At 45.4% G+C, this 16,561-nt stretch overlaps 1 protein-coding gene across 1 annotated transcript in view; it reads right to left on the reverse strand.

Moving 5' to 3' along the window:
* The window catches only part of LOC149362829 (techylectin-5A-like), a 39,752-nt gene that overhangs the window by 11,949 nt on the left and 11,242 nt on the right, over nt 1–16,561 (reverse strand). Inside the window, exon 3 of the mRNA XM_089573264.1 lies at nt 16,085–16,190. Within this exon, the coding sequence (XP_089429390.1) occupies nt 16,085–16,190 (106 nt within the window). The remainder of the gene's footprint in view (nt 1–16,084; nt 16,191–16,561) is intronic.

The raw sequence follows: 16,561 nt of genomic DNA on the forward strand, positions 1-16,561 counted from the left end.
ATTTATTTGTGACGTCATTAGTATATCAAAATGGTGATAGCTGACGTCACTGATTTTGTGACATCATAATTAAGTAGTCATGTGACTACGTTTGTTCACTTTGAACTCGGTAATTATTGAGGCATAATAAAACGAATTACATATTTGGAATCCTCTCTCTGATTAGAACAGGATATGCACCAAAATTAACTAATGACGGTAATATTTAGTTGCGGTTAGGCTTATATTTAATTGCTTATAATTAACTAATCGATAACGCAATGATCTAACTAATGGATAATCATAACGGACTCGAAGAGTAGGAGGACATTTAGACACCAATATTGTCTAATTAGGCTAACATTTTTTTTATGGTTAGGTTAAACAAGGCAGCCATATCGTCAGCACTCGGCAGCTCACAATTTCATACCTGATGGTGATCGGCCACCTGCCGCCTTGAGGTAAGGAAAAATGGCCCTCCAAAGGATCGAAAAACTTTTAGGACCAAATTGGTAAAAAATATCCGACTACAAGGCTACCGTAGGCGCCCGCTCGCCGCAAGGTATGAAAAGTAGCCTGAACAAGTGGCAATGCATCGCATGGACGATAGATGACGCTACTGAACAGCTAATTCTCGCTATTTCAGCGTCTCCCAGACGGTCGCGGCATTTCTTTCTCCGGCTCGACGGAAGATACTTGCGACCAATGACAGGAACTATGCTTAGCATTTCCGCCTGCGTATGATTGCGGGAATTCGGCGCGCCCGCCAATTCTCTCCCTGAACACGGTCAGATCGAAAGTGTCACTTTCAGTTTTGCCGCCAGCGGCCACAATTGCTTTCTCCCCTCACAAACGGGCATATATCAAACGAAATGAAGGCATTCCAGATTTGGGAGTGCCCCTGTCGCGGCGCTTAACCACGTTTTCACGTGCCATTTTTTTCCTATATTTAGATTTTTTTTTCTACGGTAAAAAAGTCAATGTACGTTGAGTATTCTGCTATTTTCCTTCTGTATATTTTTATTATTTGGATATAGTTAGCTGTGGCGCTTGGCCTACAGCAGTAGCCTTAGCATGAGCCCAACTATAGAAGAAGCGTTATTCTCCTTATACCTCTTATTAAATGCACCACCACATTCAGGCTTTCTAGCGCGTAAGCCTACGTATGCCACAAGGTTCCTTTGACTCACAAATAGGTAGACCCAGACATGCCGTAAATAGAAATACTTTTAGTCAAACAAACTACTATACTCAAACCTCCAGACTTCAAATTCTTAATAAGGCAGTATATACTCATTGACATCCACCCGAGCGCAGCCATACGGCTACAAAGGAAAGCTATACAGCTTTCTCAGAAACTTCATAGTTAAGGAAAAATTCGTCCTGGTTCCGGGTTCGAACCCGGGACCACCACTTCACTGGAGCAGTTGCTCTACCAATTGAGCTAACCGGGACGGCAAGCTTATGGTAGCGCTAGAGTGAATTGATCAATAACTCGAAGTGTTGTTGTTGTTGTGACTGAGACAAGGATGAAAGTGCATGGGCCTGCCGACTGGCTCGAGTCGAGCCACCACCGGTGGCACGTGCAGATAGAGGAGAGTTAAAAGATAAAGGAAAGAGTGAAAGAGATGACGCGCGTCGCAACAACCGCGTCCGCCGAAGCGAAGACGCTGCCGGAACTACAGAACTTTTGGTCAAATGTTTTAGGGGAATAGCCTAAAATGGAGTAGATTTGTACCAAAGAAGTAATTACTCAATGAGTAATAACTCGTAGTTATCTACTCCACCTCGGGGGATGCCCCTAAAACATTTGACTTCATATTCTTGTTTAACTGCTGGATTAACTTTATCGTAGTTAAGTGTTTGTAATTTTTTTTGTCTATGGCACTATGCCGCTTCACTCTTAGAACTAAAGGAGTGCAGAGGAGTGCCCAGAACACACTTTGAAGGAGTATTCGCTTGTCCCATATTCCACTCCTTTTTCCAGAATAAAATTACTCCCTCTGGACAAAGAGTGATCCAACACCTACTCAAGGAGTACTGTACTACTCCTGCAATAGAGTACAGGCACTCCTCCGAGGGAGTAAAGCTACCACATTGAAACAGCATCCTACTACTCTTTCAGGTAGAGTTCCAGGACTCCGTTTGTTAGAGTGACTATACTCCTTCAAGGAGTATCAGCCCAGATCTTATATTACTCCTTCCAAAGGAGTTTCACGTGTTTTCAATGTATCGTACTAATTTTCTTATTTCACATATTCTTCAGAGCAAGTTGGTCATATGTTTTGCAGGATCCACCTGCGCTACATCTACAAAAGAGTAATGAGCAAAAGGGATTATAATCTTTGAGTAGAATAATTTTTGCTCATACAACTACTTTATGGCTACACTACAGTTTGCACATTAGTATGGTGCTCTGTCTGCGTTGGGAATAACAATGGTTCAAGAAATAATGACACAAATGTACAACACTGATAACTTTTATTTCTCAAGTCATTGCTGTGATTGCTGTGGCTGCCCAAAACACGCTCGGGAGGCGCTCGCTAGGATCAAGCCCCATTAGTGTCTCAAGCAGCAGACAAGCCCGCTTTGTTTTTGGGGTGTACTTGACATTAAATGCCAAGAACACTGCCAAAAGCAAAGTAAACCCATCTACCAAATCCACCGCAGTGAGCTGTAAGCGCTCAAAAGAAACTAAGATGCTGGATGATGCCGTAGCTTGCTCGGCTGAGTGAAGGAGCTTTGGCTATGAGTGCATTTCACCGGGTGCCTGCAAATATGAATGAAAATAATGCAAGTAAGAGTCAATTCCAATGCCCTTTTCATACTATCCTGCATATAACCCCATGAAAAAAAAGAAAGAATACAACTAGAATGTACTGATCGTGTGTGTCATGTCGCCACTAGTGTGTACCTATATTGTGACCAAGTGCAGACACCTTTCATTGCAAACCTTCATTCAGAGCTACAATTTTATGAAGCCCAATACAATTATCACTATGCTAGTCCTTTCAAAAGCTGTGTGCATGTAAAACAAGCACATATTTACCAAATGAAAATTTTAACATGAGCAAGCTCTTCTGCAAGTATCATGATCAGCCTGACTACGCCCACTGCAAGGCAAAGGCCTCTCCCATGTTCTCCAATTAACCCTGTCCTTCGCCAGCTATGTCCACCGTGTTCCTGCAAACCTTCGCCCATGGAACATTTTGCTGCTTCCTGCTACGCCTGCCTTCTTGGATTCCACTCCGTTACCCTTAAGGACCAGCGATTATCTTGCCTTCGTCTTACATGCCCTGCCCAAGCACCCTTCTTTCTCCTGATTTCGACTAGGATGTCTTCAACCCGCGTTTGTTCCCTCACCCACTCCGCCCGCTTCCGATCTCTTAACGTTACGCCTATCATTTCTATTTCCATAGCTCGTTGCGTTGCCCTTAACTTAAGCTGAACCCTCTTCGTTAGCCTCCACGTTTCTGCCCCATAGGTGAATACCGGTAGGATACAGCTGTTGTATACTTTTCTCTTGAGGGGTATTGAAAAACTGCCATTCATGATCTGAGAGAACCTGCCATATGCACTCCACCCCATTCATATTCCTCTAGTTATTACTCTTCATGATCCGGATCAGCGGTCACTACCTGCTCTAAGTAAATGTATTCCCTTATCACTTCCAGTCATTTCTAAAACCACACCTATTGTGCTTGACGGTTCTTGTCACATAATACATTGTGCAGTTTAAAATATAGGGTAACCTTGAATCGGGAAAACACTTAAACCAATGACAGTTTTCTTGCTGAAGAGAAATGGCTGTTGCAATTCCTGTTTCTCAGATACCATTAACTGAATTTCATGCTCTAAAATAGTGAAGGAAAAATTCAAAATTTTTCATCTCAAAGAGGCAGACAACAAATTTCAGTTTGGTTTGGGTTGGTTTATGGGGTTTAACGTCCCAAAGCGACCCAGGGTATGAGAGACGCCGTAGTGAAGGGCTCCGGAAATTTCGACCACCTGGGGTTCTTTAACGTGCACTGACATCGCACAGTACACGGGCCTCTAGAATTTCTCCTCCAAAGAAATTCCAGCCGCAGCGGCCGGGATCGAACCCGCGTCTTTTGGGTCAGCAGCCGAGCAAATTTCAGTTGCACATTTTTTTTTTGTTTTTAATGATGCATAAGGCATTACTATGCACGGATAACCACACAGTATTCGCCTATGACTGCTAAATAATTTGTAATTAAATATATTCTCTCTCCTGCTTCACTTTTAAAAACTGAGCAATGGCAATGGCATCAAAGGTCAGTATAGCCGCTGCGGTGGCTCAGCGGTTATGGTGCTCGGCTGCTGACCCGAAAGACGCGGGTTCGATCCCGGCCGCGGCGGCTAGAATTTCTTTGGACGAGAAATTCTAGAGGCCCGTGTACTGTGCGATGTCAGTGCACGTTAAAGAACCCCAGGTGGTCGAAATTTCCGGAGCCCTCCACTACGGCGTCTCTCATAGCCTTAGTCGCTTTGGGACGTTAAACCCCATAAAACCAAACCAAAGGTCAGTATAAGCCATGGGATACATGAGGAAAACTGCAATATAATTGCGGCTTCGTCATTCATTGTGATTCCGACTCTTAAGGCAGGCTGGCTTTAGCATTGTAACTAATTAAAACGATGAAGTAGCGATATAGTAGCTTTTTTGTGCCTTCCATAACCTATACTGAACATTGATGTCATAGCAATTGCTATGCTATTGAAACAGGGAAGAAAAGAAATCTGGTTGTAATTCTTGATGGAACAGCGCAAAACATCGGGACAAGAGACAAGCGCTGACTTACAACTGGTTTTTATTTCGAAGAAACATTGCTTCTTATACCTTCTTCACCCTCTCAAAAAACACATGCGTCGCAACCATATCGTTCAAGCGTCCACAAAAAAGCATAAGAATAATCACAGATATTTATAATCACATTTTTAACATGTCAAATTCTTTCTTAGTCAAAGCAACAGACGGCGTGCTGACACAATCGTCGCGCAGACTCGCTATCGAAGCTGCCTCGATTATTTCCCGGACTAACTGGTCTTTGTGATTAGCCAAAGCTTTGCATTTTTGGAAAACCGGTGCACAACTAGTTGAAGGGCAATCTCTGCAATGGATTCCCAGGTTCCTGCAAGCTTGCTCGAAATTATTTTTGTGTTCTAGCAGCCTTTCATTCATGCACCTGCCAGTCTGCCCAATGTACTGTTTACCGCAAGTCACTGGCAACGAATAAACAAGGCCTTCGGTGCACTCCACAAAGGGGGTTCGATGCTTTATCGTGCATCCCTGCTTCTTTTTGGTCGGATCGGAGTTGACTCGTCTGCACAGACTTTTGAGTTTATTAGGAGCAGTCATCACTTCACGCCAGCTTTTCGACCTATGTCTTTCAGGCGATGGGAAATATTGTGAAGATACGGAATTGCTACTACCGGCCTCCTTTCTTTCTGTTTCTGTGCATCATCTTGCTGCTCGGGCCTAGCCTGCATCAGGTGCTTTTTCATCTGCTTGGCAACAGATACCAACAGGTGCGAGGGGTAACCCGAGTTGCCAAGCCGTTCCGCCTGGCGAAGAAAGCTCACATTCATTTTGTGAACACAGGATTTCCTCAAGGCATTCGTGAAGCACAAGTTCACAATAGCCCTCTTGGTCAGCTTAGAGTGAGCTGATTGGAAGGGCATTGGCGCTTTCTCCGCTCTGGGCTCATAGGCCCAGCAGGCGTGCCCTCTATAGTGAACTCAAGTCTCAGGTCTAAAAACCTGAGTGACCCTTGAGCAGGAAGCTCGTGCGTGATAATAAGTGGCTGCAAAGCCTGCGCAAAGCGACCCACCTCCTCCATTACTGCTTCTAGCGTATTCGCCCTTTGGCCATCACAAAGAACTAGGTAGTCATCAACGTACCTAAATACCTTTTTAACACTAGTACCTGCAAGGGTTACGTTCAGGAACCTGTCTTTTCGCGCCAAGTACAAATCACTGAGTAGAGGCGCGATACATGAACCAATGCAAACACCGCGTTTCTGGAGATACACTTTTTCCTCCCAACAGAAGTAAGTTGACCTGAGGTACACTGCTAATAGCTCCAGGAACCCTCTAATAGACATTCCGCAGGCGTTTTGAAATGCAACAGCACCATGCGTATCTATGCATTCTTCTACAGACACCATCAGGTCGTCATGCGGTATGGAATAATACAAATCTTTTACATCAACTGAGCATGCGGCAAAGGCACTGCTAGAATTGTCAGTTAAAAATCTAGCTATATCGTCCGAAGATTTCACCTGAAATGGGTCGTCAATTGTTAGTAGTTTTAATTTTGCTTGCAAGAAGACACCAAGAATCTTTTGCCACGTCCCTCCCTCAGAAATTATTACCCTCAAGGGCCAGTCTGGTTTGTGAGTTTTTACAGTGAAAAACGCGTCCAAGTTAGACTTCTTGCAAGTTTTTATGCCTCGAAGGAGGTAGTCAAGTTTAAGTTCTTTGCATAGCTTCATAGCAGTTACCTTTGCTTTCCTAACAGCTGATGTCTTGTGCTCGTCAAAAACAGAGCTGATGGTTTCTAACGCCTTAGTTTTGTACAAGTCCTTGGAAATCACAGCAATGCCCCCCTCTTTGTCAGAGGTCAGCAACGCAAGGGAATTGTCTTTCAAGTACCTTACAGTACGTCCCACTGGGAGATTCCTCTCGCAGAGCTGGTAGCGGCCAACGACGTCGGCTCCGTCTGAAATACACCTTGCACTTTCCGACTCAGGGCTTGCCTTGGCAACGCGCCGCACCATGGCAAGAAGCTCCGGTGTTGTCTTCTTCGGTTGGATGGCAAACTTAGGCCCAAGGCTAAGCACCTCGCGGACCGGTTGTGGCAGAACATCCACACCAAGCGTGTGGATCTTGTTTTCTTGGCTTTGTTCGGTCATGCCTCTTCTCCTTTCATTGTAGTCAGCGCGCAGCAAGGTGCAAGGAAAGTGCAAGGTGTATTTCAGACGGAGCCGACGTCGTTGGCCGCTACCAGCTCTGAGAGAGGAATCTCCCAGTGGGACGTACTGTAAGGTACTTGAAAGACAATTCCCTTGCGTTGCTGACCTCTGACAAAGAGGGGGGCTTTGCTGTGATTTCCAAGGACTTGTACAAAACTAAGGCGTTAGAAACCATCAGCTCTGTTTTTGACGAGCACAAGACATCAGCTGTTAGGAAAGCAAAGGTAACTGCTATGAAGCTATGCAAAGAACTTAAACTTGACTACCTCCTTCGAGGCATAAAAACTTGCAAGAAGTCTAACTTGGACGCGTTTTTCACTGTAAAACTCACAAACCAGACTGGCCCTTGAGGGTAATAATTTCTGAGAAAGGGACGTGGCAAAAGATTCTTGGTGTCTTCTTGCAAGCAAAATTAAAACTACTAACAATTGGCGACCCATTTCAGGTGAAATCTTCGGATGATATAGCTAGATTTTTAACTGACAATTCTAGCAGTGCCTTTGCCGCATGCTCAGTTGATGTAAAAGATTTGTATTATTCCATACCGCATGACGAGCTGATGGTGTCTGTAGAAGAATGCATAGATACGCATGGTGCTGTTGCATTTCAAAACGCCTGCGGAATGTCTATTAGAGGGTTCCTGGAGCTATTAGCAGTGTACCTCAGGTCAACTTACGTCTGTTGGGAGGAAAAAGTGTATCTCCAGAAACGCGGTGTTTGCATTGGTTCATGTATCGCGCCTCTACTCAGTGATTTGTACTTGGCGCGAAAAGACAGGTTCCTGAACGTAACCCTTGCAGGTACTAGTGTTAAAAAGGTATTTAGGTACGTTCATGACTACCTAGTTCTTTGTGATGGCCAAAGGGTGAATACGCTAGAAGCAGTAATGGAGGAGGTGGGTCGCTTTGCGCAGGCTTTGCAGCCACTTATTATCACGCACGAGCTTCCTGCTCAAGGGTCACTCAGGTTTTTAGACCTGAGACTTGAGTTCACTAGAGGGCACGCCTGCTGGGCCTATGAGCCCAGAGCGGAGAAAGCGCCAATGCCCTTCCAATCAGCTCACTCTAAGCTGACCAAGAGGGCTATTGTGAACTTGTGCTTCACGAATGCCTTGAGGAAATCCTGTGTTCACAAAATGAATGTGAGCTTTCTTCGCCAGGCGGAACAGCTTGGCAACTCGGGTTACCCCTCGCACCTGTTGGTATCTGTTGCCAAGCAGATGAAAAAGCACCTGATGCAGGCTAGGCCCGAGCAGCAAGATGATGCACAGAAACAGAAAGAAAGGAGGCCGGTAGTAGCAATTCCGTATCTTCACAATATTTCCCATCGCCTGAAAGGCATAGGTCGAAAAGCTGGCGTGAAGTGATGACTGCTCCGAATAAACTCAAAAGTCTGTGCAGACGAGTCAACTCCAATCCGACCAAAAAGAAGCAGGGATGCACGATAAAGCATCGAACCCCCTTTGTGGAGTGCACCGAAGGCCTTGTTTATTCGTTGCCAGTGACTTGCGGTAAACAGTACATTGGGCAGACTGGCAGGTGCATGAATGAAAGGCTGCTAGAACACAAAAATAATTTCGAGCAAGCTTGCAGGAACCTGGGAATCCATTGCAGAGATTGCCCTTCAACTAGTTGTGCACCGGTTTTCCAAAAATGCAAAGCTTTGGCTAATCACAAAGACCAGTTAGTCCGGGAAATAATCGAGGCAGCTTCGATAGCGAGTCTGCGCGACGATTGTGTCAGCACGCCGTCTGTTGCTTTGACTAAGAAAGAATTTGACATGTTAAAAATGTGATTATAAATATCTGTGATTATTTGTCTTATGCTTTTTTGTGGACGCTTGAACGATATGGTTGCGACGCATGTGTTTTTTGAGAGGGTGAAGAAGGTATAAGAAGCAATGTTTCTTCGAAATAAAAACCAGTTGTAAGTCAGCGCTTGTCTCTTGTCCCGATGTTTTGCGCTGTTCCATCAAGAATGAATAACCAACATGCCCAAGCTGCTGTCCTGGTTGTAATTATTTAGCGATTGGAGACGAATACTATGCAACAATTCTATGTATACGAATGCCCAGCACGTCACTACAAAGAACACACATAACCAAAAATTTGGTGTTTATACTCATTTAAGGTAATACTACTTCCCACGCAAGAACACGACAGCCATGTGTAAACTTTTTGCTTTCATAGTAATAAAATCTATCCAACGACAAGTTAGGCGCAGCATGTCTGCTCTTTATAAATATGCAATACTGACAATGTTTGACACTAGCATTTGGCATGAACGAGATAACTGTGATTACTTCGCACATTACGTGCCAGTCCATACTATTATGCACAATTTACATTTGCAATTGTAATGTGTAATTCTCTCTGACTGCCTCGTTAGTGCACTGCAAACCAATGAAGTTGCCTTGCATTTGCAATGTTCTCACTACTTTTATGCAACACTGATCACTTCAGTATATCTGCATCGTTCTGTTAGACGGCCACGGGATAGCTAGAATTAAGGCTATTTTATGTGATGGAAACCATTGACTAGACAACAAAGAAGAAAAGCCTCAACTACTGTCCTGGTGCTGGGACGTCTAATAAGAGCTCAGAAAGACTCGGTTTCAATACGCCAAACCCTCCGCATATTATTACCCTGTGCGAAAATACCCCACCTCACCCTAGCTTAATTTCTGTCCACATGCACCAAGGCTCACTGCACCTGTTATAAATATTGCCCTAAATATTGCAATCAAGCTGCCCGTGTATGCATAGGCTATCTGTGCATCGAGAAAGAAAGAAGTTGTTAGGAATGTTTCACACCAAAAACAGAAAAAAAGGCAGCCTGTTTCTCAGAAACAGCTAAGAGCATGAAATGGTGTGTCCAAAAAGATTAGGCTGCTTTGTACTTATTTATGACAACGAGAACTGTCAGAGCTGCGCTTTCAAAAATTCAGGAGCTTTGTGCACAAACGTAGCTTCCGTATGCACGTCTTGCAGCACCAACGCTTCCGAATTGAAACGACCGATGAATATGCACAGGAAAAAGCAAATAGAGAGCGCTTGAATTTAAAAGAAAAGCCACCTTGCACAATCAGAAATTTCACGACAGAACCTTCCAAACAGTGACGTGTACTGGTTGCGGTATACCGAATATATACCTAGCAAATAAGTGTGCGCTTTGTTAACGAGCGGGATTCTGTGGCGGCAATGCTACAGCTCCAATTCCGAAAACCTAATGCTGCAGAAATTGAGTTTACAAAATACGTGCGAATGCACGATACACTTTTGCACGCATTTAGAACTTTCAGTTGTAAAACACAGACAACGAATCTTGTGTATGCGTCTTCCTTCGCTGGTAAAAAAATTCTATAAGTCTCCAGTTTGCCTGTGTACTCCACAAATTCTAGGATCCCTGTCCGCTACATGTCAAATTTCACTGAAGCGAAAGTAATACAACCGACAGCTGATGATCTGCTAGGGCAACAGGATTTCAAAAGTTTGAGAAGGGCAGTGGGAGTCCAATCCAGGTGGAGTAATGAAATTTGACTAGTAACAGACAGGGATCCTCCAATCTGTGGAGGACACCGGCAAATTGGAGACTTACGGAGGAATTTTTTTACCCGCCAAGGAACACGCATACACAAGAGAGAACCACAGAGGACTACGGCTTTTACCAGCCCTTGTCCTGTGCGGTTCTGTCTTGTGTATGCGTCTTTTTTGGCTGGTAAAAAAATTCTTCCATAAGTCTCCAATTTGCCTGTGTACTCAACAAACCGCAGGATCCCTGTCCACTACTAGTCAAATATTTCAACTCCACCTGGCTTGGACTCCCACCGCCCTTCTCTGTGGAGAAAGGGTGACAGCAGCTGGCAAAGGACAAGGTTAACTGCAGATCAACTGGGGAAGCATTATCCTGCACTGATTTTGACGGCAGGTTCACAAGACAAACAAAATCAACTCGAGGAGCGGGGTGCACATCATGCAACTGAATGTCAATGGCCAGTGAAAATGGCACCAGCACTGTGGAATGCACATGCAGAAAACGAGACGCATTTTTTTGTCAACTTTGAGTAGCAGTCTACTGCAATTTTAAAGAGCAAAGCTCTCAAGTATGGCAACACTGGCACTTTTTGTTTTACTGGGGTGAGGGTCGTCGTGAGGGTTGAAGTCCATATTTCTTTTCCATCCACTGTGTTAATTGCGAGCTATGTTTACCTAATAGGGGCTGGGCATCTAACATCACCGTTATTTCTTTGCAGCAGTTAAAACAATACAGCATACATTTTATAACATGCTTAACGAATTTTTGGGAGCAGCATGCTTTTACCCTTCTACTATTTGTTGCTACTGAATCAGTTTGGCGTTGACAAAAGATCTGTAATAAGGAGTAATTACTCATTGACATCCACTCGAGCACAGCCAAATGGCTACAAAGGAAAGCTATACAGCTTTCACAGAAACTTCGTAGTTAAAGAAAGATTCGTCCTGGTCCGGTGTTCGAACTCAGAACCACCACTTCACAGGAGCAGTCGCTCTATCAATTTGTCCAACCTGGACGGCAAGCTTATGGTAGGGCGAGAGCGAAGTGATCAATAACTCGAGTGGGAACTGTGTTGGTCCAATGTTTTAGGACCCCTAAAACATTGGACAAATTCAGTTCCCGCTTCATGTTACCTCTAAAACATTGGACAAACTGAGTTCCCGCTTCATGTTACAATACTGAGTGACATTTTTGTCTATACACCAGAAATACCGGTAAAGCATCATGATAGAACACAATGTTTTTTAAAGGGATAAAGGAATATGTGCGTCCTTTCAGAGGGCACATATGCATAAGAGGCAACATGTGTGAAATAGTCTCTGCACCTGAAGCACTGTAAATTCCATTATGTTAACAGCAGCAGTCAAAAGCTTCATGAGCGACTATTTCATACAGATCATGTAATTACATTCATGTAATTTAGGATCAGATTCATGTGATTATACAGGGAGGTACTGCTGCTAAGTGCACGTAGAGCTCTGCATGCATTTCTAAACCCGGCTGTGAGCCTATGTCTACGAAATTTTTCTAAATAGGCAGGTAAGGTATGCATCACTGGAAAACAATACCTACCACAAACAGCTGAGGAGAGATAGCACAGCCAAAAGCTGGAAGCACGAATGGCCCAGTAGATGCTGGCAGCTGGTAACTGCAAATAAATATGTCAGAGCAACTGTTGTCAGTGGCCGTAACAATGTCATGAATGACAAGAGAAGAAATTGTCTACTGCTTCATAAATTAGAATAAGGTAGTAACATAGGAACACAAAAAGCAATGAGAGGACCCATGACAAAAGAAATGAACAGATTGTATGTGATGCACCGATATACATTTTTTCAGTAGATTTACATGACTGTCACACCCGCATAGAAAGATGAGCAGGCTGGAATACCACTATTTTTATGCATGATGAAAAGAGCGTAACTATTCGAATATAGCATGCACAGGATTTTATTACTACTAGGGTGCTTTGCAGCAGCACCGAAGGTATTTTTAAATTGAACGTAGCGACCAGTAGACCCGTCTGCTTTGCACAAATGATGAGAGGATGGAAAAGGCATGCATTCATTAGCAAGAAGCATGATATCTCACATCACAGCATGAAACGAAAATTGGTATTGCATTTAACAAATCTGCACAGAAATAAAAACTGCCTAGTGGCAATGCAAGTAAGAGCAAGGGAAAAAAATACCGAAGAAAACTGGTGAGTGTGGTGCAGGGAGGTCTGTGGGTAGGGTCTCGTGCCTGGGAATAGTTCCGAGCGCGGAGAATCGCCGGCAGCACAGCTGGTGGCAGTCAACCAAGAATAAATAAGAGAAAGTGAAAATCAATAACAAACCATCACCGATATAGCGAACGACTTTAAAGCGGGCCGCACAAACGAGGGATATAGCAAAAAGCTTGAAATCCTAAATAAGTGCGCAGTTGCATCCCAAACAGTTCTCAAAATCTGAAGGCGAGGAAGCATCGACACCTACACCTCAGGGCAGACGCAAGAACGATCTAACTTTGACATAATACTGTGTCAAATTCTGTTCCATGGTGAAGCACAGATAAAAATTTACAAATGACTAGGCAAGGGATATGCCCCAGCCTTTTACACGCGATCATTGTCCCCGAAAAAATTGTATGACAAATATTAAGGCGTAAGCACTAATCCCACGAGTACACACAGTGAGCACTGTCTGTTGGCAGCTGGCCTAGCGCGAGTGCTCTGTCGCGCGGCACTGCCGCTCATCGTCATCTTCTAAGTAGCACAAATCAATCCGACGGGCACCAGCCGCGAGGCAACTCGACCGTTGTCAGTTCCCTTGTCTGTCCGCAGCTGGCCTAGCAAGAGCGCTCTCTAACGTGGCACTGCACGCTCATCATCCTCTCCTACGTAGCACAAATCTATGCTATTGGAATGTAGTAAACTTTGTCTGTTGTTTTTCGCAGCGCTAGCAAGCGACCGCATAACTCTGTTGTGATAACTGGTGGCATTTTTATTTACCGCGGCACCCGAGTACTAAACGCAGATAGAGACTATGGAGCAACAGTTGCCATGCGGCCTATACGCCCGTTCTTTTCTGGTAAAGGCCGATTCACACGATTTTCCGTTCGCCCGCTGCCGCGGCCGAAAGCGCGCCTCTCAATGTGGTGACGCATGAATACGTAGTGCGCGGGCCGCGGGCGAACGGACCGTCGTGTGAATCGGCGTTAACGCATTATAGCTGAGGAAACCGCACGCAGACTGCCTGCACTGCCATCCCTATATAGGCGCACACTAATAACGCGTGCGAATAGAGATCAGAAGTAAAGAAACGTACACGGGACTCACCGTTCAGACGGCTCATCAAGGCTTAGCAAAACCGCACATTCTTCTTCGTTGCCTCTCGAGATGACAAGAAGTCGTAGCGCTACCTTTCTTCAGGGCTTTACCCGTTCAAAATCACCAGTGTTGATAGGGCGTAATTCTCGTCGTTGGTTTCCAAAACACACTTGTGTTCTTCATACACGTCCACCGCACGAGCACTCAAACAATGCTACGAAAACCCAAATAACACAAAACGTGACGACGGCTGCAGTTTTGCTTCGTTGAAAAAACCTACAAATGAGCTTTTTTTATTACTAATATTTGATTTGTGTTCGCAACAAAAACAAATTATATTTTTTCATTTTATTTCTTTATTAAATGCGAATACCAAAGCGCTTTTAGATACTTTTGCTGACATGTCGTTTGTAGAAGCTGCGATCCTGTGATCCCATCCCCGGGTGTCCTAGCAGACGACGGCGCAGACGACGCTGTTGACGGAATGCAATTTCGATTGACGGCAGCGAAAATCCCTTAAATGCGACAAAAAAGGCAAATAAACGCACCGTATCGCAAACTGGTCCATATCAAGGATATGTTCGACGCGAGCGGTAGGACAAAGAGCAGCTGCGATGCATTACTCTACGCGACACTGGCATGGTCGACGGAGATCTACATGAAACAGAGCGTAAATGTGACCCGTACAAGCGGATTACTGTGATATCAACTGCGTTACGGAACTACGACGATACTTGCTTCACACTTTAGCTTGTATGCAACAGCGGCCCGCACTCGCCGCATCCTGTTCGAGTGTACTTTCACTAGCAAGAGCCCACATGCATGGAAGCCGACAGAAGCAACTGTCTTTTCGAGTTCAGATTGTTCCGAATAATACGAGCAGCTTACTTTAGCACGTACTCGAATTCAAGTTCTCAGCCTGTGTGTCACGTATGGTGACGATGGCATCGAGGACGAGCTTAAGAATCGCCTTAACGTGGCCGCAACGCAGCCGGTATCCCAAGCATTCGTGCGCTAATTGTTGTTCACCTGTACTGCGAACGTGCGCTCAGTCGCAGGCCAGCCGCTAGCTGCTCGATTTGCCAGCCTTGCGAGTACAATTCGCAAGTTTCTGAGCCAATCTTTGAGCGAGCCGAGCTTTCAGCTATGACGCTGCTCGCGAGCGCGCCGCGCGACGAGCTTCGGCCTGCTCCCTGGCTGCCGTATTCGTAGCTAAGCCTAGGAGGTTTCACTTCGATGCCAGAGCTGAGAGCGCTTTGAAACTGGCTAGCGCTGAGGTGCTACTCTTTGCATTGTAAGTACGTTTTGTTGTGAACTATGTCTCGTAGTGAAATAAAGATATGTTCGGGTCCACCCGAACGGTGATGATGGCGTCGAGGACGAGCTTAAGAATCGCCGCAACGCCGCCGATATTCCATGCATACATGTGTGCTAAATTTGTTCACCTGTGCTGCAAACGTGGGCATAAAGGCTCGCTCAATCGCAGGCCAGTCGCTGCTCGATTTTCCAGCCTTGCGTGCGCGATTCGCAAGCTACGGAGCGAATCATTGAGCGAGCCGAGCTTTCGGCAACGACGGCGCCCGCGATCGCGCCGGGCGACGAACTGTGCGCTGCTCGCTGGCTGCCCTTGTCGTCGCTAAACCTAGCCGATTTCACATAGATGCTGTAGCTGAATGCGCTTCGAAACTGGCCAGCACTTAGGTGCTACCCTCGGCACCGTTTTACTCTGAACCCCGCGTCATAGGGAAATAAATATATGCTCGGTTTCCGCGACCCCTTCAGGAGCGGAGCTATAGCAGAGGCCAGGCGAACTCCAGAGCAGCAGCAAAGCGGCTATGGGAGGAAATTTGTATGGCTGTTATCGCTTCTACCAACAACTCGACATTGGCTAATGATACTCTATCCCAGAGCTTTGGTCGTGAACAAACAATACCAGTGCATTTTTCTGACGCCGGCATCCAGGCTGGCAGGCCGGCCCCGAGAAGCTAGCGCGCCCTTACGATTGTATGGCCGTAAGGGCGGAGGAGTAAAACAAGCACTGAACTCCCTTGGGGTATGCAGGAGTGGAAATGCCATTTTACTCTTTTGTCAAGAGGAGTGAACAGGACCTTTCACTCTTTCTCGTTTGTAGAGAGAGTAGATTGAGACCTGCAGGAGTAGCGAGGCTCTTTTACTCTTAATGCAGGAGTAGCAGTTCTTAGAGTGTTGGATTGACAATTGATCCACATGTACTAAAGCGCGTAACATGGGTATACACAATTTCTTACCAATCCAGTACTCCTTGGATGGGTCACCGAAGCCAGTGGCGTACTCCGTCCAGTTTCTGTAGAAGTAATAGGCTCGATTGCGGAACTGACCGCGCCTTTGGATCACCTGCGCAAGCAAGAAGTGGTGATAATACTGCCGAATTGCAAAGGTTACAGCGCTGCACTTTCAGCATCAGTACGAAAGTACTTGCGACCCGAAAACTCACTGTTTTCTGGCTTAAAAACGAGCACAGAAATCACATATATGGACCACATTTTAGTGCGAGAGCAATTATAGTGCGCATTCCCTGCATTAGCCCTGGTCCGTCCGTCCGTCCGTCCGTCCGTCCGTCCGTCCGTCCGTCCGCCTGCCTGTCTGTCTGTCTGTCTGTCTGTCTGTCTGTCTGTCTGTCTGTCTGTCTGTCTGTCTGTCTGTCTGTCTGTCTGTCTGTCTGTCTGTCTGTCTGTCTGTCTGTCTGTCTGTCTGTCTGTCTGTCT

This window comes from Amblyomma mixtum, chromosome 2, assembly GCF_055824585.1.
Source record: "Amblyomma mixtum isolate Tamu chromosome 2, ASM5582458v1, whole genome shotgun sequence".
In the NCBI taxonomy this organism is placed as follows: Eukaryota; Metazoa; Arthropoda; class Arachnida; order Ixodida; family Ixodidae; genus Amblyomma; species Amblyomma mixtum.